This window comes from Argentina silus (assembly GCF_951799395.1).
Source record: "Argentina silus genome assembly, chromosome: X".
Lineage (NCBI taxonomy): Eukaryota > Metazoa > Chordata > Actinopteri > Argentiniformes > Argentinidae > Argentina > Argentina silus.
In genome coordinates, this window is record NC_139653.1 from 6,914,214 (window position 1) to 6,940,316 (window position 26,103).

The 26,103-nt window shown below is 43.2% G+C and overlaps 1 protein-coding gene across 2 annotated transcripts; it reads right to left on the reverse strand.

The window, feature by feature from the left end:
* Positions 1–106: 106 nt before the first annotated feature.
* On the reverse strand, positions 107–25,724 carry marchf5 (membrane-associated ring finger (C3HC4) 5). 2 transcript variants are annotated; one of them, XM_083695687.1, is made up of 6 exons: positions 25,354–25,724; positions 12,149–12,351; positions 4,054–4,184; positions 3,772–3,955; positions 3,152–3,318; positions 107–2,381 (listed from the first exon to the last, which is right to left on the reverse strand). In XM_083695687.1, exons 1-6 carry the CDS (start codon positions 25,395–25,397, stop codon positions 2,265–2,267), a joined length of 846 nt encoding a protein of 281 aa, XP_083551813.1. In that variant the 5' UTR covers positions 25,398–25,724; the 3' UTR covers positions 107–2,264. The 2 variants fall into 2 exon arrangements, with proteins under 2 accessions (XP_083551813.1, XP_083551814.1); XM_083695688.1 differs by lacking the exon at positions 25,354–25,724 and adding an exon at positions 13,892–13,916.
* Positions 25,725–26,103: the final 379 nt, after the last annotated feature.

A 26,103-nucleotide genomic window follows, 5' to 3' on the forward strand; every position in this document is an offset into this window, starting at 1 on the left:
CCACTGCAACCTCTCATGAATGGTTATAGGCTGAATTGCATCAGTGCAACTTTGAACTTCTACAACCTTAGATTAAATTGGCATAACTCAACACATCTACTTGAAGGTTTGAAAAAATACATTTATTCACATAATCAACCATGAAACTATAAATTCAGAAGCAATGTCTATACAACACATTTATACAACTTTTTCACTTTTGGCATAATGGATTTTCTGTACAGTAAATGTACTTGAGAAGCTGTGCTGACCACATTTGCAGATTATTGGAGGACATCTGTCTACCAGGCACAGCTTAGAGAGATGTGCACATTAAATATTCAAGTGGTTGGTTTATGGCAAGTCATATACTGTGTATTGGTTCTATATGGTTCTACCAAACATTTAAAATAAAGAATAGTTAATTGAATGATTGTGACTGCTTACAGTCTGTTAAAATACAAAGCAACATGAAATATCCAGGGTGAAATATGAGATTTGAGTTATACAACTACAAGTCATTCTCACTATTATTCAGTGGACAGCATGCCTCCATGTTGTAACTTGTTTCAATGCTGAATCATTCATTAGATGTAGCCTTGCTAGAGTATTCACCCACCTGCACAATGTTCACATTTTGTTGCCTCAGAGCCTGAAAATAAAATACTTTAAATTAGGATTTCCCCCCCCTCACTGATCTACAGTACACAGCCTAGTGGACATTTTCAAAGTGAAAAAATGTATAATTATTCAATACTCTTTCAAGGTATTAAATATATTAAATATATTATCCACCAATCTGCCCCACTGCAGACATATGTTTTTTTTATTTTTTATTATCTCATGACCAGGAAACTACTATCCATCTGAGGATGAATTCTTATTTGGTTGTTTCATAAGAAAAAAGGGTGAGCTGTGCCGTGTTAATGGTATCTAATGATTAGTATTTAAATTAGATTAGACATTAAAACAATTCAGCACTTCAAGAGAATATGACATTTAAACAAAATGAGAAACATGGCTACAAACAGAATCAACATGAAAACTTCCAAGGCATATTATGTGTAAAAAAACTATAAATACTCTCCAAGAATGTTCCATATGAACACACATCTCCTGTACTTTAAAGGGGCAATCTGAGATTCAAACAACAAAGCCGACCACTTTTTTGGTAAACAGCTGAGGGATGGGCCTGGAGAAATGTAACCACTCTGTTTCATAGACTATGGATGCAACGACTGACAATGCATGAGATCAAAATTATTGTTTTAACCATGTTTTGAAGCTATACAGTGTTTGTTTCCAATTACATTGTAGTAAAACAAGCTTATATTTTGGGTGCTGATGGGGTAAGAAAGTTGAACTTGGCTCATGAGGCATTTACAAGTTATATTCTTCAACAGTCAATGGCTATACTGTATATCACTAATTTAAAAGTAAAAAACATTGATGTGCCAATCCCAGATTGCCCTTTAAAGAGCATATTATGCAATCGACTTACAGACAACACACATTTGTAATTATGAAGTGTTATAAAGAGTAGGCTTATGATCTAATATAATCATTACAAGTCAGAGGAGATCATGAAAGAGCATGTAAGATTACAATTTCCTTGCTTTGAACTGTAGTTGGTTTGGTTGTGATCTTACTTCCTCTAAATAATCCTTTAGTGAAAGATATTTTATTATTATTGTTCATCTTTTAAAACACATTCCATACAAGAAAATAATATTCCCCATTCCATTCAAACATCTCACATTGGCAAAGAGAATTTAAAAACTGCAAAATCACCTTTAGAAAACAATTATTTATTATTATAAAACTGCCCTTTCTAATTCCACGTGCCCATATTTTTCTCAAAAACTTAAAATACAACAAGCATTGGTTATGTGGTTTTAAAAAAAAAAAACTCTCCAAACTTGTAACTGCAACACCGTCCGCAGTCACAAAACACAAGTCACATTCCAGTAAAAAGAGAGAGCATGTGTCTGTGTGCTTGTGTGTGTGTCAGTGTATGATAGTGTGCACACATTTTTTTGTTTACGTGTCTTCATGTCTCGTCTGTCTTTCTCCTCCTTCAAATGCTTTAACAGTTTTAAATGAAAGATCTTGGTAATGATAATCATAGCATGAATATCTGCAGCTTACGACGACTCAGGGTAGGGTGAGGCTGCTTGGGGACGTGAGAGGTAGGGGGTGCCACTGATCCCAGTCTGTTGCAGTGTTCCTGCTCAGAGTTCACTGTCACTATCCATCCCCCTGTCATGTGTCTGCCAGGCCCCCCCTCATGCCTCTTCTTGCTCTGGGAAGTTCAGGATCTTGCGGTGGGCTTGCCTCATGTACTGCTGCTGTTTGAAGTACACCTTAAACGCCCCCTTGATTGCAACAAATGCAATACCACCCTGCCAACAAAACAGAGTATTCATCATCAGACATTAATTCAGGTGTTTGTTTGTGTGTGTGACACAGAGTAAACTGGGGTAAAAAAAAAGGAGTCCTGCCGCTCTAGTTGCCATAGCAACTCCATGACTTTTAAAGATTAGCTAGAAGAGTCATTTCTATTGGCTCTACCAATTATCTCACAGAACAGACCAGTAGGAGGAAGATGATACAATTGTAGTAATTGAACCCTCATGAGGTTTAGCTCCAGTGGTTAAGACCCAGGCCCACTCTCTCTGTGCATGACTGCCAGTAAGTAGGTAGTCTCGCGGGGCCAGATGTGTTGCCTCCCACAGATTGCATATGTTCCCGGCATACTGTCTGGAAGTCTATTGTCTTCAAAGTCTGAAGTCGGATGGGGAGGGGCAGGAATTATGTCTCGTTATTTGTCTTCCGAATCTGGTTGTGCCTTATCGTCAACATCCCCCGGCCCCGCACCCCCCCCGCCCCCCTCCGCGACACAAGATTAGTCGCTAACTTCTAGAGGCTTGCCGAAGTTAACTGTCTGTATTTACTACTGTATAGAGATTTATTTAAGAGAGAGCTCAATTTCCACCTTCACTCTGAGCCGCCCTCCTACCCAAAGTCAGTAGGGTTGTCGGTCTGTAGAACAGACTTTTTTTCTCCCTTTTCGAAATTCTCAAAAGCTGGATCCATTATTTCCAGACTTACCGCATTAGCTGTAATGGATGGCTCGAGACCAGACAGTAGGCGTCTTTCTTGTTGTACTCACCAGAATGGTCCTCTGTAGGTTGGAGTTCACACTACTGAACATGAGTTTGCCCACGATGGTGGCGATGGTGGGGAAAACAAGGGCACCACACAGGATCCTTGTTGCCGACACGTGGTCCGCCAGGGGGCTGGCCTCCGCCGGGATCCGAGGGACAGGACACCCAATACCTGCACAGGAGGGATCAGGGTTAGGTGTAGTGTAGTCTGACTGATTTAAATGGCGAGTCTGACGGCGAACCTTAATCATATTGTTGGCTTCCCTCAAGTAATACACATACATCATGTGATGTGAATGACAAGCAAGCACTCGAAGAATAAGTGTGTGTTTTTATTTCTGGCAGCAGAGTGGGGGATGGAGCACACCTGCTCTGGCCCAGCAAACTGAGCCTGCAGGAAGAAAAGCTTGCAGGTCCGGCTGAACCCAGGGGTCTGGTTTCCCCATATCAATCACTGGCCAGTGATTAGCTCAGGGGAAATACACTGTTGGATCTCCCACACCACCCCCCAGGATATACTGCTATCCTATACTAGGATATATGATTAGCAAAACAGTATAACACCTAATCAGTATGACACTTGTGTTGCAGAAGGATATGAGTCCCTATCATAGTGTGTTCTGACCTGGGAAGATGCTGTTGAGGATCTGCAGCTTGTTGGAGTACTTCCTCCAGAGGCGGAGCACGTAGTCCTCCCAGCGAATCATCTTCCCCAAGATCAGCATGACAGGGATGGTGGGCAGGCCGATGAGCAGGAACAGTGGGTCAGCCCGCTCCATCACGTCCAGCCCCTCCTTATGGCCCACCACCTGAGGGGGAGAGGACCACCACAGAGGGGACAAACCATAGGTGACACAGTTCAAACCTTTCTACGTGTGAGCATGGTAGAGTGGGACTGTGGTCTCACCTGCATGACGGTAACGGCCCCGTACGTGACAGCGGTCCAGTAGATGGATCCCACCATGATGCCAGCGGCAGCGAAGGGGCAGGCCTTTGAGATGAGTCTGTCCGCCAGGTCCAGCACGTACACCACCGGGCCTGAGGGGGGTCAAACAAAGCTGGGCTTCAACAGAGGTCATATGAAACTCTTCATGATACACAAGCATTTTGCTGATATTTGCTAATACCTGTTGAGCGTCTTCAAACACGGCCACTGTGGATGATTAACTGATCAAAAAATATATCGCAAACGTACATTCCACTTCAGATACTCCCCTCCTAAATAACTAAATAGAACAAAAAGCTGGCTAAGAGAGACAGAAGAAACATGAAACCACAAAACCCCCGTCCACAATGTCTGATTGACAGGTCTAGCATGGTCAAGACAAAATCAAAAATTTAAATGGGATTGCGATGCAATTTACACTGTGGAAGGGAGTGCGTGACAATAAGGAAATTAAATAGCAAAATTAGGCATTGCGATTGGTTTATCCAATTTGATTGAGCATTTCAATTTTGACAGTCTCATACTTATGAGAGTATGGAAAAATGTTACAAATTGTATATTTGTATTCATCAGTCATGTGATCACAACACGGAAATGAAATGACAAACATGAGAATTGATTTGTATTAAAGCATTTGCATTTCATTTTACAATGTGGCAATGTTTTACCAGATAGTACTATGAAAATATAATGTCAAACAAACGTTGCTTTTTCTTTTTACAATTTGGCAAGCATTATGCATACTTAACCATGAAAATGATAATGCAATACAGTTTTTAATTTCAATTTTCATTGTGCCACAAACAATGCATACACATTTGGGGAAAGGATTTTCAAACACAATATTGATTAATAATTTGTCACATTGAATTTGGCATTTCATTATAGCAGGTATATGCTTCTATAACTATACACCTGACACAGAGTTAAATAAACACTAGAGAGAGCACCAAGTAGTCAACTTTTCTTATCTTCTGAGCAGAGTCAAATCCAATGTTGGTTATTCACTGCCACCTGCTGTACTGAGTGTTAACCCGCTTAGTATCAACACAGGGGAGGTACAGTAGGCCTTACTGGGGTGTGCCATGAGAGAACAGTGACACTTGTCCAAGATGGCAACAGTAACTACTCAATCTTTGCTATAACTCTACCCCCCTATCCTAAAACACTCCAGTACAATGGAACACTTGAAATGTTGTACAATGAGGAAACACACACCTTTACTGAAACATTCCTGAAACACAATGAGAAGGGAGACTTCAGCAATGCGGAAATGCTTAGAAAAATGAGCTTCCTTTGGCATTACATGGTGCTCAGAGCAAAAGCATGTGAGTCATTGGGTTTGACTGGAAAACATTCGGGCTGGAATGTGTAGAGACAGAGAAACTCTGAATATATTTTGATTGGTATGTCCTGGACCAACAACCATGTAGATTTAAGCTACCAATTCTACATTGGTTCTAAACCTTTACTGAATGTCAGGGGGATACAATATTTGTGAAATTGTGAATTACTGTCTGTACCTAGCCTAACTTGTGATTTGTCTACAAACACAGACCCCCTCGGCCATGTCTGGTAGTGAATAACAGGACCGTCCCCTCCTCTTCCACAGATTCACAGCCGTGGTACATTGTAGCTGGAACCTTTACGTTCTATTCCTCATCATCCTCCTCCTCCTGCTCCTCCTCCGATCCCGCATTCCATGGCCACTCAGGGGAAATCATGCAATGTTTAGGGGAACACAACCTGATTTCCTCACACAGGCCCATCCGCATGCTAATAATAACAGCCCCAGGAGCCAGCAGCAGGAAAGCAGGGGTAGACACCAAAGTGACTTACAGTACAGTGAGTACATCCATTTTTGGTGTGTGTGTGTATACACACACACACACACACACACACACACACACAGGCCACTTTATTAAGTACACCTTGCTAGTATCGGGTTGGACCCCTTTTGCCTTCAGAACTTCAGCAGGTCGTCTTGACCATGACTACATGCCTAAATGCATTGAGTTGGTGCCATGTGATTGGCTGATTAGATATTTGCGTTAACGAGCAGTTGAACAGGTGTACCTATACATACACATATATATATATATATATATATATATATATATGGTCCCAGTGGGAATTGAACCCCGCACTTAAATGTTGCGCCATGCTCTATGAACTGAGCCACACAGGACCTTTTATCTGTGCCTAAGCTCTTTGCTTAAAAATGTACAGTAGCCTCTGGAGTGTCATTTGAAAGACATTTAACACATCATTGTCTGAGCAGGATTGGGTTCAGTTCCATTTAGGCCTATTGTTAATTCAAATGTGGCACAGCTCATGATTAGAAAAAAAACTGTAACTGAATTTTTCAATTATTGCCCCCTCCTAAGATGAAATTGAAATAAGTAATAAAAGACCTAAAGCTAACAACCCAAAAGGCTGAGGCAACAAAGCTTTATGCAGTTGCGGTGTGTTGAAGCCTCTGTTTCAAGCTGATTACCTGCCACTGGCTTGTGGCACAATGTGGCACTGTTGCCATGGCACCTGCATACCCTCTACTTGAGATCTCATCAAACGGAGACAGGGACACACACCATCCACTTCTCCAAGACACATTCTGCCACAACAGACAAGAAATCCAGCGGAGATGCAGACAGCTCAAAGTTCACCCTATGAAGTCATGAGAATAACTAGAGAGGAATAATGTCTGATTGTAAATGTCTGATTTGAAAACACATTTTGAAAGAGCAATGAGATGGAAGGCTATGAGCCTACAATTCTAAAATGAGCAGTGGCTTTTTCTTAGATCCACAGGTGATTTACAGTAAAAGGCTCATGCGCACAATAGTGAAAAGATTTTGACTATAGTTATGAACATATTGGCCCCTGTTATGCAGCTTTCCAGGTGCCTGCTTTAGTGCACCTGTGTTTGCCACCAGATTGATCCTGTGTTGCTTGAGAGCATTAATCTGGCATATTTTGATGACAGTGTCGGAATCCCTTCTGCTGTCTTCTTGCCTTAGCATTACGCCCTCCGAACCAGAGGGAACTAGGTCACACTTAATGGCTATAGGCAAAATGAAAAGCTGAGCAATTGTTTTCAGCTCCTGGCAGCAGATTCTATAATTAAGATAATTAAAACTGGGTGGGGGAAAACAACTGCAAATGCATCCCACTTCGTCACTGGCGGGCAGGCAGGTTGGCACCCTGTTCCAACTCGCTAGTCGCAGTAGAGGAGGAATGGCAAGGACACACTGCCCCTCGACTCACACTACCAGCCAAAGCAGTGTGACAGGGTGGGTGGGTCTAAATAAAAAAACGCTTGCCTAGCATCAGCCCCACCTTCACCGAAACAGAGTGTGTCCACAGCTAACTGCTCTGTCCTTTCCTACTGCAAATCACTGAGAGCTTACAGCTCCCAATGGCAGAGCAGAAACATAACCGTGAGATATGGCCAAACACATTCACAGTGTTAATCTACCAATCTGCTCCTGCAGCAGCTCAAGGCCCAGTCCTGAGAGAGAAACATGAGTAATGCATTTTAGTAATGTTTGTATTCATTGATGATGGCAAAAATTCCACCTGGCATATATACAGTACCAGTCAAACGTTTGGACACACCTTCTCATTCTTTATTTTTATTATTTTCTACATTGTAGGTTAATATTGAAAACATCAAAACTATGAAGGAACACATATGGAATTATGTAGTAAACAAAAAAGTGTTAAACAAATCAGAATGTTTTATATTTTCGATTCTTCAAAGTAGCCACCTTTTGCTTTGATGACAGCTTTTGACTGGTACTGTGTGTGTGTGTATATGTATATATATATATATATATATATATATATATATATATATATATATGTGTGTATATGTATATATATATATATATATATATATATATATATGTGTATGTGTATGTGTATATATATATATATATATATATATATATATATATATATATATATATATATATATATATATATATATATATATATATATATACATACATATATATATATATAGAGAGAGAGAGAGAGAGAGAGAGACCAAGGTCTCTTTTACAGACGTACCCTAATACAAATGCTAAATATATCTAAAATATACAACCCATTCAAATAAAAAACACACTAATTATCAAAAAGTAATTTTTAACCTTCCATTGTCAGCTCAAAGTGTAGCTATGGCCTGATCCATATATAGCACATCATATGGATCACTCTCTTATCCACCACAGCCACTGCAATCTGATCAGGAACATTTTTAACATCTTTCCACAACCTTCATTCCTCTTGGATCTCCATTATTTTATTTACATTTTGATGAGTGAGCTGTGCATGAGTGTGTGAGCTGTGCATGAGGCTAACGTGGTACCCACATTTCGGGGACCCGTTTTTGGCTCACCAGTGCCAGGAATAGCAACTACAGGTTAGAATTCTAGAAATTATATAAATGTCTGTTGAATAACTTTAACTAAGGATTTAAAGCGACTGTAAATGCACTAACCTCAGTTAACACTGTTTACAGTGCTGTTCCCAGACGGCAAGGTGGAGCTACCACGGTCTTGCTTATACTTATCAAATCCTTTCAGATCTACAAAAGTGTCTAGGAGGGTAGGGTCACTTCCTGGCTCTCACAGAGGGAGACATGGATCACACCAGAGAACAGGGCAACCCTCCACTGCCTACACACCCCCAGACCCTTGGGGTCAAGGAGGGTGGCACAGGCCTTCTTATCTCACCTAAGTGAATGTTCTTCCTCTATCATGTATGTCTATATCCTCATTTGAGTTCCACCCCCACCCATCCAACTCACACTCACTCAGCCACTGACACATCACTAGCACACTACCCTATGGTAAGAAGAACACCGCATTCCACCAGAATAACGATCCTAAGTTGAGGGTGTCATCATTTGACTTCAGAACTCTGCAAGTGCATATTCCAGTCCCGTGGGTGGAACACAGGAGAATGGGGAGCCAGGCAGAATACTGATCCAGGTGGCAGCATCAGTGTGCTGATTGGCCAACTGCTGTCCGAACACAAAGCTATTTTTGGGACATGAGTTTTTGTGCTTCATCAGCAGTAATGGCAGCTCCAGTCTCCACCACTGTTTGATGAGCTACACTCTCCTGCTGTGGCCCAATTTCCTCTCTCTCCCCCACACTCTCTACAGCTCTGTCTGTCAGTACACAGGGGAGGCAAAGTAATAGGCAGACTGACTGCCATGCTAGTCCACGTGCTTGCCAAATCACAGGGTCTCTCCACTTTTCCTCACTTAATCTTTCTGTCCTTCTCACCATCTCCCCTTTCCTCTCTCTCACTCTCTATACAGCTAGATGTCTGTTCAAAACACCTGAGGGTATCAATTCCTCTCTCCATCCCTCTCTCTTTGTCTCTGAGAACATCTGGGTGATGGTCAGTAGCCTGGTCTGGGGCGATCTAATCTCATTGTGTTCCCATTGTGTATTAGCAGGAGATTAGCTTGTGTGGGGTTGCACACGACATCCCATGTTTGAGCCCCCTCTCCACGTGAAAAAGGCCGCTGGAGACTTTCAGACATTGTTAAATCAAAGTTAAGACAAGCGCTTGGGTATATGTCAAATGATGAGAGATGTAGGCCCACTATATGATTCTCTAAGGACAGTATCTTTCACCAGATCATGTACATTGAGAGGAGGTTTGCTTTCCAAATAAACCATTGCTATCACTTTGTAACTGTTGGCTAAACCACAAGAGTATTCAAAGACAAACAAACAGGGAAGGGCACCTGGGATGGGAGAATGAACAGGAGACACTCTCTCACATCCTTTTTCTCCCCCTTTCACCCCTCTGTTTGACGGTTAACCGGATAAACGTACGGTGGGATTTCCCAGCTGCAGAGGCGAAGGCAGAGTGACACAGACAGACTTATCCCAAAATAACCAGCAGACACAGGGGCCTCTGGAGAGAGACAGAGACAAGGTTATTTGCACAGCCCCAGCGTTAGGCTAATGTGTGTGGCGTTAGGCTACTCTATACACCCAGAGTCATTTACATAATGGGCATGAAATATAACAGGATGCCCTGTCTGGGACAAAAGAGGGGGAAAATTCACATTGAGATTCACGAGATGCCTCGTCTACCCACGGGATTACTGGAATCAGAAATGACATTCAAAAGTCGGCCGCTGAACCAAATCCCTAATATGGATTTATGCACAGTCAATACCATCTGAAATGCTAAGCAGAGGAAATAGTTCCCTTGGTGGATAGAGGATGATGGCAATGTCAGTCAAGCCAGGTACTTCAATGATGGAGTACTGTGTTCGAGACAGTGAAAGAGGAAGAATGCATTAATCTGAAGTACTCCAAGTTAACAGAGTACGCTGGCTGTCTTTCATGTGACATTACTTTATTCAGACTGTCACAACACATTAGTGAAGTCCAGTACTTGGCCTGAGTCATTTCAGACTCAGAGAGCCAAGTGTCCTAATCCCCGTACCCCAGTACTCCTGGTGTAGTTGAGCCTGCTGGTTATAGCATTGAGGTGACTGACAGCACAACCAGGCCACTAAAAATACATGTGGCCTTGCTTGCCAGCAGAGCTGAGCCTCCTACTCAACACTGTCTTCTGTCCTGCTCCTGCCCTCAGGCGGCACCTCGTCTCCAAGTGGTTACTAAAACAACATTTAACTGTTATTGATCCACTGGTTCCTGGTAGCCTTCACTGCCCACTACACCCTCATTAGATGTGTATGGAGAGTGATGTAATGGCTTACCAGGCAGACTGCTAGTCCACGTGCTTGCCAAATCACAGGGTCTCTCCACTTTTCCTCACTTAATCTTTCTGTCCTTCTCACCATCTCCCCTTTCCTCTCTCTCACTCTCTATACAGCTAGATGTCTGTTCAAAACACCTGAGGGTATCAATTCCTCTCTCCATCCCTCTCTCTTTGTCTCTGAGAACATCTGGGTGATGGTCAGTAGCCTGGTCTGGGGCGATCTAATCTCATTGTGTTCCCATTGTGTATTAGCAGGAGATTAGCTTGTGTGGGGTTGCACACATGACATCCCATGTGTGAGCCCCCTCTCCACGTGGAAAAGGCCGCTGGAGACTTTCAGACATTGTTAAATCAAAGTTAAGACAACCGCTTGGGTATATGTCAAATGATGGCAACAACACATAGGCTTCACTGCCCACTACACCCTCATTAGATGTGTATGCAGAGTGATTTAACGGCTTACCAGGCAAAGGTACTTCTCTTTGGGGAGTACATTCTTACCAGGCGCTACAAAATGTAAAACTAAAGTTTTTCCCCATGGAGTATCCAGAGGTTCCACTTATGTTTCCTCTATCACTATGACTGACCTGAAATGTCAATCTTCATCACCAAGTGCTGAAGAACAAAAAAAGTAAAAGAAAAAGACATATTTGCAAGGGCAGAGAAGTCCTACACAAACAAAAATGGCTGTGTTTACTTGATGACTAAGTGCCAGTGTTTGGGAACAATCAGTGCCCCCGTCACTCTGACGTGTTGAGATAATTGCATTGGGTACCTCCCTCGCCCTCTGCTGTTCCTTACTGAAAGGGGGTATTTACCAGACTCGCCACTTAACCTACGCTTGGTCTGGAATAAATAAACACGCAAAGTAAAAGACAGGCAGAATGGCTTTAAGAGCTCCTGATTACTTATACTCTGAGCCACTGAGTCACTGTTACTGTGCAACAGTTATTAGGAGAGCAGGCAGTAGCTATTAAGAGTGCCCTCCTAGGAGCATTTTGGTATCAATTTACATGGACAATTGCCTTTGAGTGCCACCTCAATATAAGGGTTGCTATGACAGTATGACAGTAACGGTAGACTACCTTAGTTTGAGCAGTAACACAGATGTTAGGCTCAATGCCATCTTAATTTTGTAGACTAGCTGGAACACAATTTCAGTACACAAAATCACATCAATATTCTTCACAAAAGTCCTGAAATCATAGAACATACTATATTCATTGCCCTCCTCCTACTTCCTATCTCCAGCCCATGTTGCCCACCCAACCACCACTGTCCTGTCGTATCATACCCAGCTTGGGGAAGACGATGAGGTACTCTGCGTTGCACTGTGGGCACGCCACACGGGCTGTGCTGTTGCCTCTCTGCTTCTCGTCCACCCAGCGCTGGAGACATGCCTGGTGCACCCACTTAGTGGAACCACGGCAACGGCATGGACGCACCCACTCCGCTGTGCGGTCATCCTCGTCTGTGGCAAAGCACACCCAGCAGCTCCTGAAACACACACATACACAGGCAGGGTTGGAGTTTTTGTACCAGTTTTTGAACCATTAAACAAAGACTGAGCATGTACATCTGACAATGAACGAATGCTTGCGTGTCAGGGATTTGTATTAATTAATTAATTAATTAATTATGTGACCTTCCTCATGTAAACATCGGAGCAACCAAACACACTGGCTGATTAAACTGTTCTCAGAGGAAGAGCAGAGTGTAGACAGAGCCATGGCCATAGACCTATATAATGGCAGCAGTGGCTACAATAGGTATTTGATCAATGAAAGAATGGGATTCATATGTTTGAGATGAGCATTGTCGTTTTGGGTGGTTAGCCATCTTCAACCACTCTAATCAGGTCTCTAAATATGGCCAAGGTTGTCTGTTTTCTACAGTTTAGGGCTACTTCTCTTGACACCATGGCTTTGCAAATTTGAATTCTACATACCAAAAATGCCAGTGGTCTTCCTCATAACACAGAACAGCAATATTCTAATAGACACTAGAAAAAGCACCTAAACCAGGGAGAGATGACAGTGGCAAGGAGACTGAACCTCATCTCCCTTCTTGTGACATTCAGACAGATGTTGTGTGGCTCGACCGGAGCCAAGACACAATTTAATATAACCAACAAAGCCAGGGAGTAGGCTACACCATAATGGCCATTAATCAACCTCTGAGCCTCCAACACTCTCCTCCTCCCACAACATGAGGACACAAAGCATCTAAATGACCCTCCTCAACACGCGCCCTTTAAGTATAGTGGTGTCGCTACTGGGCTCAAGGCCAATTCTTTGTTCAAGACAAGTGCCAGGTTGGGATACCAATCACACACAACTTAAACCCAGACTATCTTCAATCAATCAACAAATGACTACGCCTACTGATAATGTAGCTTAATAAACAGAGCTATCTAAGACATTTCAAAGATAAACAATAAATTCAAATTAGTTATCCCACTCCCTACTAAGTGCTCCCACTTTCTCTTAAAGAGAATAGAGAACTCCAGGTTCCATCGATGTGAGGGCTTGTTCATATGTATCTCTGTTGCTAGGTGATCTGATATCTTGACTGTTTAGATCCTATTTCCAATCTGTCCGTATGGCATTTACATTCTTATTTCCATAATTGCACTGAACCTTGAACAGTTGTCATTTCTATGGCTGAATGAAACAATGATTAATCTCTTCCTCCCATATAATCATAGCATAAATTCAATGAGAAGAGACAGGGGACCTACATTTTGGATGAATTTTCATAAGACAATGCACGTGATTAATTGTTAAACAGATTTCATTTTCAGAAAAGTGAGCCGAGCAAGCTAAAAAAAAAAAAATACTATCCAAATGTATTGAGTGTACGAATATCTATTTTAGATGAATAAATATACAACTTATGAGAAATATTATGTTACATTTCAGTCTGATTATTAAATATATTAACATGGGCCCTAGGTGAGATATTTGCTTAAGTCATTGGTGTTTTGGTTGTGGAAAGATGATAAGGGTAATTATTACTATTACTAATGAATAATTACCTCATTATTCATAAGTCATATTTATCAAAATCCAGGGGTGCCTGTTAAATGCTGCCATTTAAACATCAGCTATGTTCGACCTGAAACATATAAAGCATATTCAATTTTAGCCTAAGGAAGAAATAACTTCTGTCTTTCCTAAAATACAACACTGCCTCTTTAAGACCTCAGTCAGACCTCAGCCAGCCAGTGTGTCTATCTTGCTTTGAACAGCACACAGCTGTAAGCTAGTTGACCTACAAAATATGAAATCTAAACTAACTCTGAGATTCCTAACATTGAATACTCTCCTTTGCTCCACTGCAGGCTTTCACGTTTCAACTGCTGTGCTACTAGTCACAGTAATGTCAGTAATGTCAGTAATGTCCAAATAAAGCACTCATGTTTAGTATTTGGTTGACAATCCTTTGCATGCAATAACTGCCTGAAGTCTGCGACCTATTGACCCCCACCAGACGCTGGATATATTCTCTGGTAATGCTCTGCCAGGCTTGCACTACAGCCATCTTCAGTTGTTGTCTGTTTTGAGGTATTTTTGCCTTAAGTTCCCTCTTCAGCAAATTAAATGCATGTTCAATTGGATTTAAATCTGGAGATTGACATGGCCACTCTAGAACTTTCCACTTTTTGGCCCTGAAAACTCTGTAGTTGCTATGGCAGTATGTTTGGGGTCATGGTCTTGTTGTATGATGAAGCGCCGTCCAATGAGATTGGAAGCATTTGCTCGTACTTCAGCAGACAAGATGTTTCTGTACTCTTCAGAATTAATTCTGCTGCTGCCATCACCAGTTACATCATCAATGAAGACAAGTGAGCCAGTTCCAGTGGCAGCCATACACAGCCAAGCCATTTACACCCTCTCCAGCTTCTTTAACCAAAATAAGCGAATATACAGCTGATTGGACTATTTCCTGTGCTTATGAATGGGGGTGATTATTGAATCCCATAATATTGCCATGCATAATTAAACATGCCTGCTCCCAAGCCTGAATAATGGATGCCAAATCTTTGGGCCTCTGTCATCATCCTCAGCCCAGGGTGTGCTCTGTTACTGAGGCTGCAAGGGGGGGTGGGGGGGGCTCTCCTTTTTCAGGGCCTTAGCATCAGGCCCCTACTAGGCCACTAGCTCAGGTACCAGGCTGATTTTCCATCCTCCAGCAGTGAATAAAACATGACCACGTGGGAGAGCTCACTGGAGCTTAGGGGTCCAGCCACTCGGGTAACGTGGGCCTGCAGAGGAGGGGTAGGGCCACGTGGCGAAAGGCGTCTGACAGAAACCTTAATCGTCCTTTCTCTACTTAACTATCCCCATACCAATCTTCTCCCACCACTGTCCTCTCCTTTCTCATCCCCTCCACTACTGTATTTGGCTGTCCACAAGCTGTGACACTACAGGCTTACATATCTTCTTTTACCAGGAACTGTTGTTACAATGGGGTAGAGTACTGTACTGTGTAGACAAATGCCTGTTTAGCCAAAAAAGCTACGTAAGGTCCTACATCAGAACAGGAGAGTTTTTTCCTGCAGTATTTCCCTTCGTCCTCCAGATCCACAGCATGCAATCACAGAGAGCATATGTTTTGGGTGAAGATTATAATAGTCTATTAGCACACAGCCACGTGAATATGAGCTCGGCTGGGGTGAACAATGGCCCAGGGGAAAGAGATCGGTTGAACATGAGCTGGGGGGCAGCAGAGTCGGAGGCGGAGAGATTAAATGGGAGGACGCTGATTGGAACGGCGGACGGACGTCTCCACGGGAGCACAGCCGCAGCAGACAAAGCCCAACGTGGGCGCTCTCCCAGATTCACTGGCTCCTGTTCCCGTAACCCGGCCCATCCATATGACAGGGCCCGATACAACAGCGCCGAAACGCTATCTTCCCTGTGAAACCCTAACCCTCAGCTCACTGATGCCTCCGTCCTGTGCAGCCCATAAAGCATACACACACACAAATACTCAAACCAACCAAGTAACAAGCACACTACGAAACTTAGGCTACACACAAATTCTTATTTGACAGAATCAAACAGAATCACCTGGTGTTTTAATCACAAAGGTCACTAGCTGTTTCCATGGAAATGGCATAGAGCTCAATATGCAATGACAGCTAAGCTGCCTCACTACAGCAAGGTGACCTGTTCCACAGGCTAATTAAGTAGGGCCATGCCATTTTCACAATGAGCTCAAGCAGTGCATTTCATCCTTTTTATGTATAATAAACCTTACTCGATTTTTGAAATCATTCCAAGTCTAGCCCTACTTGCCAGGACAGCAACAGTCTGCCGTATTGGATCATTGTGGTCGTAAGAATCCAATCACCAGAGAGAACCCAGGATTTGGAGAGGAGGACCCTGTCTCACTATATCAGCTGTTCCACATCTTTATTTTATATATTTTGGCGATTTGCAGAACAAAATGGTGTAATAAGGGTGTAAATTATACACAAAGGTGGGAAAAGAAGATGCTTGCTGTGTACAAAGATGAGTGAGAGCATGGCTATTTTCTCATGGTCTCACAAGTCAGGCTCCTGTTTTTACGAAGGGCCTAAGCCACTCCACAATGGCTCCTTTCATTCAGCAGCAGTCACGTGACTGTGGGAAAACTGGAGGTTCCGCAGCACAAAGGCAAGCGCAGGAGCACCGGATCCTGGCCCACAAAGTCTTAAATGAAGGTTAAGGTCTGGGGGCTTCTGCATGTCTGACTGCCTCCACTACACAAACAGGCCCCGTCTTCCTGAACTACACAACAAATAAACCTGGGCTGACTCCACTCCATAACAAACAAGCTGGCTCAGCTACCCCATGAAAAACATTACCAGGCCCACTCCATAACAATCAAAACACCTACTACTCCATTTGACTGTTTGGCTGGTGGATCGGATCCCGTTAACCAACAGTCTAGCAAATGCAGACAGAAATTTAAAGGAGAGTTACACATTGAGGTTGTGTGTGAGCCAGATAAAGGTCAAAAGTATGTTGAAGTGTGTCTTCCTCCTCTATTCTTGAAACACTGCATTGCATGGAGAGCCAGCTGCTAGTGGCAGGCCTAGATAAGAGCCTGTGGAGTCTTGTGTTTGTCACTGATAGAGCTGGGTACACAACCGCCTAAAACCAGGGGGCATCTTCTTGCTATCAGTTTCTTCAAACAGAGCCAGGGTTATTTGCACTGAGCCCTGTTGCATGGCAGCAATGTACCACTGGTTTCACAATGTTATTGGGGCAGTATATTGATAAACATACACTCACCGGCCACTTTATTAGGTACACCTGTTCAACTGCTTGTTAACACAAATATCTAATCAGCCAATCACATGGCAGCAACTCAATGCATTTAGGCATGTAGACATGGTCAAGACGACCTGCTGAAGTTCAAACCGAGCATCAGAATGGGGAAGAAAGGTGATTTAAGTGACTTTGAACGTGGCATGGTTGTTGGTGCCAGACGGGCTGGTCTGAGTATTTCAGAAACTGCTGATCTACTGGGATTTTCACACACAACCATCTGTAGGGTTTACAGAGAACGGTCTGAAAATGAGAAAATATCCAGTGAGCGCCAGTTCTCTGGGCGAAAATGCCTTGTTGATGCCAGAGATCAGAGGAGAATGGCCAGACTGGTTCGAGATGATAGAAAGGCAACAGTCACTCAAATAACCACTCGTTACAACCAAGGTATGCAGAAGACCATCTCTGAACGCACAACACGTTGAACCTTGAAGCAGATGGGCTACAGCAGCAGAAGACCACACCGGGTGCCACTCCTGTCAGCTAAGAACAGGAAACTGAGCCTACAATTCGCACAGGCTCATCAAAATTGGACAATAGAAGATTGGAAAAACTTTGCCTGGTCTGATGAGTCTCGATTTCTGCTGCGACATTCAGATGGTAGGGTCAGAATTTGGCGTAAACAACATGAAAGCATGGATCCATCCTGTGTATACATTTATATACTACAGTGGTTAGACAGCCAAGATGAGCCCTATGAATGGGCTGTCCTAGCTCAACAGTAACCCAAAGATGTTAAAAGAATAAGAAAGAAAAAGTGGCCAAACATGTCAATCTCAGACGAACCTTAGTGCAGAAGTTCAGTTACAGCTAATGAAGGAAGTTTCTGCACAAAAGGAAATCATTGATGCCACACAAACAACCTTAGAGGACACATCTGCAGCTGTAGCGAAAGTACAGACAGCTTATGATTACTTATTAGAAACATGCAATAAGAGGTCTGAACACATTTCTTGGGATAGACCAAAACAGCCGGACACACAAAGGCAGGGGGATAGATTATCTGCTGGTACAGTAAGGTTCCCCTTAGCGCCAGTGCATAAGTCAACCACTTATACAACAGCTCCTGGTGATACACCAAGGCACTCAGTCATCACCACAACAGTGAAACCCATGTCTCCCAGAGACATAGATTCAATAGTTGATATTGAGTCTATATTTGGTTTCAAAGTTTGAGCAGGTTCAAAGTTTAAAGAATTTTTAGCTACTTTAGAACACCAGGCTGATTTACATAGCTTAACTGATTGTGACACGTGTGTTGTGTTGTCTGACCCATTCTTTGGTCAGAATATACAGACTAAGAATGCAGATGCGGAAGCTAGAAAAAAGCCTTTGCTTGCTGTATTGGGTATTTGTTCAGTAAACTAGCAAAAGATAAATTAGGTACAAATGACACCAAATTAACATCCGGCAGGATATGCATGCAGATTGTGAGAAGCTTTCAATTCACACTGTGGCATTGTTGGGTTAACTCAGCAAGACCTCCTTTTTTTTTATTTATTTTTTTTAAGTATGTTTTTAGGGCATTTCTGCTTTTTTTTATTGGGATAGAGACAGTAGAGATTGACAGGAAGGATGGGAGAGAGGAGGAATGACATGCAAGATAGGTCGAGGGTCGGAATCGAACCAGGAACCTTGCAATTACATGGTAAGCGCATTAGTGTGCTACGCCACTGAGCACCCCAAGACCCCCTTTTTAAGTCAGCACTGATTGCACAGAGCGATGCTAACACACGACAAGCCCTTGCACTACACAGAGATTTGAACCCCATTAATGCCAACTACAAGCTACCCTGTAGCTGCTTTTGGGTACACACAATGTCCTTCTCAGCTCCTTCCCTGAGGACGGCACACTGCTCACACTACTGGGAGACTTCAACATCCAGTCGGGGAAGCTTCACTCGTCTGGAGCGCTTGACCTTCTATCCTCCTTCGGCCTTACCCTGTCCCACTCTCCTCCCACTCTTAAGGTGGGCAATCAGCTTGAGCTTGTCTTCACAAGATCCTCCCATACCTCAAACCTCACTGTTACCCCTCTTCCGGTTTCGGACCATCATTTCGTATCCTTCTCCCTCCCTCTCAAATGCTCACCCTCCCAACCAGTCTCTACCCACACTGTATCCTCTCGTCGCGGCCTGCACACCCTCTCACTCACCACTCTTTCTTCCTCTGTCTTATCCGCCCTACCCTCTGTTGAATCCTTCTCTCTTCTATCCACTGACGCAGCTTCCTCCACCCTCCTGTCCTCTTTCCTCATCCTTCGACTCTCTCTGTCCACAGATCTCAAGGCCGGCACCATCCACTCCACGCGCTCCCTGGCTGTATGAAACCCTGCAAGCTTGTACAATAGGGCTCCGGGCAGCTGAGAGGAAATGGAGAAAATCTGGCCTTCCTGATGATCTAGACCCTTATCTCTCTCTCCTCCTCAACTACACCTCATCTGCATCAGCTGCCAAAGCCTTATACTACCATTCCAAAATTGAATCCTCTGTCTCTGACCCAAGGAAACTGTTCTCCACATTTTCCTCACTCCTCAACCCTCCTCCTCCCTCCTCTCTGTCTGCCGATGACTTTGTCACCTATTTTGAAAAGAAGGTTGATGACATTTAGCAGCTCCTTCCCTCTACCTCTCACCAACAATGCTACCACTCCTCCCAAACCCACTGTGCAACACCCAGTCTCTGGTTTATCAGATTTCTCCCCTGAGGATGTTCTAAAGCTGGTCACATCCAAGCAGGCAACCACCTACCCCCTCAATCCTATCCCCTCCCCCCTTCTCCAATCCATATCCAAGACCTCCTTCCGTTCCTTACCACCTTAATCAATTCCTCTCTATCCACAGGATCTGTCCCAGCTGCCTTCAAGACAGCCAGAGTCAAGCCTCTTCTCAAGAAACCAACTCTTGACCCGTCTGCTGTCCATAACTAGACCGGTATCCCTTCTCTCCTTCTTATCTAAAACCCTTGAACGTGCTGTCTCTAACCAACTGTCTAACTACCTCCTTCAAAACAACTTCCTTGACCCTCACCAATCCGGCTTTAAAGCTGGGCACTCTACTGAAACTGCTCTCTTCGCTGTCACAGAGGCTCTCCACTCCGCTCAAGCTTCCTCCCTCTCCTCTGTTCTCATTCTTCTGGACCTGTCTGTTGCATTTGACACAGTAAATCACCCAATCCTTCTTTCCACCCTCTCAGAATTGGGCATCTCTGGCTCTGCACTCTCCTGGTTTGCATCCTACCTGGCCGGTCGCTCCTACCAGGAGAGGATCGCTGTCCTCTCCACGACCCCTCACCACTGGTGTCCCCCAGGGCTCTGTCCTTGGGCCTTTACTGTTCTCTCTCTATACCAAATCTCTCAGCTCTGTAATTTCTTCACATGGTTTCTCCTACCACACCTACACAGATGACACTCACAACTCTTTCTCTCCTTCCCCCCTTCTGACTCACAGGTGGCAACACGTGTCTTGGCATGTCTTGCAGACATTTCTGCTTGGATGTCAGCCCACCACCTAAAGCTCAACCTTGACAAGACTGAGCTGCTCTTCCTCCCAGGGAAAGCCTGCCCTCTCCAAGACTTCTCCATCACAGTAGAAAACTCTACTGTGACCTCTCCCCATACAGCCAAGAACCTTGGGGTGAACCGCTTATCCTGTGTGGCGAACATCACAGCGACAGCACGCTCCTGTAGATTCTTCCTCTACAACATCAGAAGGATACGTCTATTCCTCACCAGAGAAGCAGCACAACTTCCAAGCACTTGTAATCTCTCGCCTTGACTACTGCAATGCACTCTTGGCTGGACTCCCCGCCTCCTCCATCAGGCCTCTGCAGCTCATCCAGAACGCTGCCGCTCGTCTGGTGTTCAATCTCCCCAAATTCTCCCATGTCACGCCCCTCCTCCGCACCCTCCACTGGCTCCCGGTAGCAGCTCGCATCAAATTCAAGACCCTGGTGCTTGCCTACCGGGCGGCAAAGGGAACAGACCCTCCCTATTTGCAAGCAATGGTTAGCCCCCAAACCCCTGCAAGATCACTCCGCTCGTCCACCTCAACTGCCCACCTGGCACCGCCGCCTCTACGTGGATGCAGTGGCCGCACTACTCGGTCACGGCTTTTCACTGTCCTGGCACCCCGCTGGTGGAATGAGCTTCCCACTACTGTCAGGACTGCAGAGTCACTTCCGATCTTCCGCCGTAGATTGAAAACCCATCTCTTCAGGCGACATCTTAACAGTCCCTCCTAAAGACAGCTTCACCCTCACTACCCCCCCCCCCCCCCCCTCCCTATACTAACCTTAACCCCGAGACCTTCTCCCCTGCTACCCCCCTGTACAAGTTCTCTCCTGCTAATAAAATATAGATTAAAAAAACTGCCTACTGGCATTACGACTGCCAATGGCCCCTGGTGTGAGCATTGATTACTTTGTTATGATTGTTATGATGACTGTTGGATAGATGATTCACTTACTTAAACAAATGTATTGTTGTAAGTCGCTTTGGATAAAGGCGTCTGCTAAATGCCATAAATGTAAATGTACCCACTTTGGTAGGAGAGCATCAAGGAAGCATAGGGGTTATAATACCCCAATTGAAACAAAGCAGCCAAAGAGGGAGAGACCCCCAACATATGACTCAGATGGAGTTATTGTTTACTATAAATGTGGGGAGAGTGGGCACAGCAAGACATTGTAAAAGCTTTCACATGGGGAGATCCAATGGAATGGTTGTCTGTTTTGCATGTGGTAAGACAGGGTATATTGCTAGACAGGGTAACAGTGTTGTTTGTTTTGCATGTGGCAGAACTGGGCATATCGCAAGACAACGCGTCCCATCAAGGTGATAGGGCAAGCTATCAGGACCTTTTGAGGAAGGTAGAGGAGTTGCAAACTGACATGGCAATACTTTTAGCAGCAACAGATGACAGCCATATACATTTGGAATAGATTGTTACCCGCAAGACAGATGTGGCAACAGTGACACAGTAGTGAAGAATTGGAAATAAAAATACTGAAGAATAGAGGATGGGTTAAGAATAATACATACATGTATTCCGAAATAGAACTTTAAACGGTTATGGACATGATGAATCGAACTCAACAAAAATGGTCACATGACCAACCAACACAAGTTAACATTACGTTATATCTGACTCCAAAAGATATTTCATGGTTTATAATGATTGACAATGCTTTGCTCATCCCTGTGTGACAGACAATCGATCATATTGGAACCTAGACTCATTAAGAATACTCACAATGCTATTTTACCATGCTCTCCAGTTAAGATAAATCGGAATATGATGAGTTCACACTCAGACCAATATCTGAAGCTGATGACTCACTCTATGTGTCGTTAACGATGCATGTGAACATTATACATTAACTGGGAGAACCCGGTCACGATTATGTTGTGCTGTATTAACAAAACCTTTATCTAGCGCACAACATCACATTAATGCACATAGAACAATGAGAATACAGTATCAACAAATTAACCAATTTAACAGTTTCAAAGCAAAACATGACTGTAAGTCTAACCATACCAAACCATGTCCATGTCAAGGACAACACGGGAGACCGGTGACCATGGGCCTAACCCAAGTATCTCAAAGGACATCAATTCCCAACAAAGGACAAGGCGTGAGACACATTACAATCGCAAAGGAATTGACAAATGGCGAGGGTGTGATTTTTTCAGGATGTCCACCAGGCATGCTCATTCAACTGTAAATAATTAGGTATAAACATTTAAATCAAGGCTGGTGCCACCAAAATCTGTCTACAGTAGGACGTTTGGTTTAGTATGAATTTGAGATTGATAATTATGATTGTGACCAGATATTCAACCCTGTTTACAGTCAAGGGGGGAAGGTCTGGAGGTATAGAGTGGGTTATGCAAAATGTAGCTCTTGATACAAGGCAGAGACTCAATAAGGTGTGATAACAACACCTTGGGGATAGACTGGGATAACATGATTAGTAGACTTCACATCAAATTGCCTACTACTGCAGTCAATGACCATTACATAATCCAGGAAATGTTTAAAGAAAGAGCAGAATCAGATGGACTGATGGAATAACTCTAAAGACAAGTCAGACAACCGAGGAGCATCTAGCGTCATCAAAAACAATGGACACTGTTTATAAAGACATTGGACAATGTGTGGATATATCAGATTTAATATTTTCGCAGATGGTGTTTTGAAGCCGGATTTAACATCTAAGGAGATATCGCATGAACACTACTGTTGTACAAAATGGAACCTGTGGAGAATACTCAGCCTTTAACTTGAAGGACTGGTAAACATATTTTCTCAGATTGCGTTCTGAAACTGGAGGTTGGCATTTGGAGAGGTTGTGTAGTTTTGCCCAATTCTGATTCATTTATTTTTTGTCTGAGGCAGACATATTTCTATTAATTTGGGTTAAAAGCAAGTGTTTGTATTTCCTGTCAAAAATATATAGTATAACCATATTTTAAATGTGCAGGCTCTTGGAGCAAAAGGAATTGCCTCCAGGGTAAAGAAAGAATACTAATCTAGAGACAAGTAACATTTCCTTAGCAAGAGGGAGACAACCTTAAGCAGAATGGTATATTCACTAAAACTGAAGAACTGTCAATTGTTATGATTCTATTTAAATTAAGTGAGAACAGCATCATAGGGTGGAATGTAAGATGTAGACTGTTAGAAGACATGATAATCAGGCCAACCATTTGGAATTGGTTTTCACAACAGCCTGTGAAGGTGAGTGATCGAGTTAGGTGTGACAAGAACTATCAAACCAATTAAGAGGGTAACGCTTTTTATTCTGCTTCAGACTGGGTGATAGATCAAAAGGGGTAAAAGACTAGAAGAGCTGATGTAAAACTCAGTTCTCAGCTCAGACCACATGGATGGACCCAGAGCATGGACGGCTCTGCTGTCGATTACACAGAGTAAAATATTCCTTGTCACTGTCCTTTTATTTCCTTCCAACAGCCTTACTCTCAGTCACCACTGGATCACAACCACAGTCACAACTCTAATCATCGGTCTCAAATGTTTAGATAAACTTGGGTTAGTCCCACAAAGTTTAACTAATGGAATGTCCATTTTTTAACTGGAAAATTAACTCATACTTCATTCACTTATTTGGAACTTTTGTAACTTGAGTACAAAACAGTTATTTAAAACAAACAACATACAGTATAGCCAAGTATTAATTAGCATAAACACGTGTCACCCTAGTGATGGACTTCTCTCTCCCTTTCTGTCAGATGGTACAGCAGCATAACAACTCATAACACCAGGATCAAAGGCAAACCCCCAAACTGTGAGACTGATGAACAGCTCAATCTCTCACAAGTCTTTCATATCTATGCATCCCACTACACACCAACTATTAACATTTGTCTCTCTGCGAGTCTTACATCATATAGCTAGTCCTAGGTCTTATAGACACATTGTATTATATGCCTCAGTCACCGCATCTACTCTAATAGTGTATAGAATAGTCACTGTTGCTATTGTGTTACTATATATTGTGATGTTATTCTGTCAGTGTGTTAGTATTGCTACTAGCAACTGTTTTCGAAGAGGAGAGTGAGTAAGAATGTAATTGTGTCACACACTCCTCTGTATCACATTTGACAACTTTGAACTTGAATATTTTGCAGGTGAACTGTAGCTCTAACCCAGACAACCCAACATTAGCTCTGATGCACACTAGCTATTAACTTTATGCTTATTTTTCGACAACGTCTTGGGCGTAATTCAACCAAGGGAGCATGGTTGATGATAAATCTCAGGTAGGGAGGAAAAGCAGTCTAACAAGTAGTTTATAGGTCAGCAATGTCTAACGCAATGATTTATATATAGGCCTACACGTGTCTAGTCTAACGACAACACCTCTCACTCACAGCAGCATCACTTCGAGTCAGTCGACCAGCGTTTTGTCAATCGCACAGCCATACCATGGTGGAACGCTATAGCTAACGTTAGCTATCAGCATCTAAGACTGCTACGGTGAAATAGTTAGCTAGCTAGATTTTCAAAAGGTAATATAGATATTCTTAGTAAAACATTAAGGTTATTCCCTACGATTGACACGCTGTCATGTATGTTGATGCCGTTGCAATGTTAGTTAGCTAGCAAGCTAGTTACAACGTAGGCTTAGTACAGGTAGCCAACAACTCGACTCACCTGTCCAAATTCTGTTGCATTACCACCGCCCCATGTTCCGCCATAATCGCGACGAAATTGAAAAACACCCAACACAACAGTAAAGTTATAATCGATGATGGGTGTTCGGGCGCTGTCAGGCCTGTTGTGACACGGACTGTCTGAGCTAGGTTAACTTAGCGTTGGCTAGCTATTGGCTAATCAAATCAGTTGTGGCTCACCGAAATGAATTATTGCTAACGTTTAGCTAGGTGAACTTCGAAAATAATTCCTTTGCAGTCATGATAATCGTTAGTCTACTTGTCGACACCTGACATGCGGTATCAAGTTAGTTCACATCGATTAATACTTTAATTGTCATGAAAATTATCGCATCGGTGTGACCGCTTGACTCTATTGACTGCCTGTCTCTATGAGGTAACGCAAAGGGCCGCAGTGCGTCACTAACAATAACAAGCGTGTCAGAGGCAGAGATCACACATAATGCAAGACGCTTGGGATATGTAGTTCGAGCAAATGTGTTCTCCTTCATGTGCCCAAAAATATCAATGTAATGTCCTAAACGTAATAATAAGTATATGGTTCTAACCCGAGCCGACGGATCTACAGGCACCAAGTCATCTTGGGAAGACGAGCATCATGAAGATACATATATGGCTACAGAATACCTCTTATTGCGGTAGGCTCCTGCATAGAATTAGCTGTCTCTCAAATGTAGCCCGCATGCGTAAGTTAATTTTATCGTTCGTTACTAACGGTACCTAAATTCGC

What these genes read in the sequence shown, in the direction of transcription:
- marchf5 (XM_083695687.1), bottom strand. Translation starts at nt 25,397, where the DNA reads ATGGCGGAACATGGGGCGGTGGTAATGCAACAGAATTTGGACAG. An exon ending in GGGCCGTTACCGTCATGCAG is followed by an intron (nt 3,956 to 4,053) that starts GTGAGACCACAG and finishes TCTCCCCCTCAG; the next exon opens with GTGGTGGGCCATAAGGAGGG. An exon ending in CCTCAACAGCATCTTCCCAG is followed by an intron (nt 3,319 to 3,771) that starts GTCAGAACACAC and finishes CCTCCTGTGCAG; the next exon opens with GTATTGGGTGTCCTGTCCCT.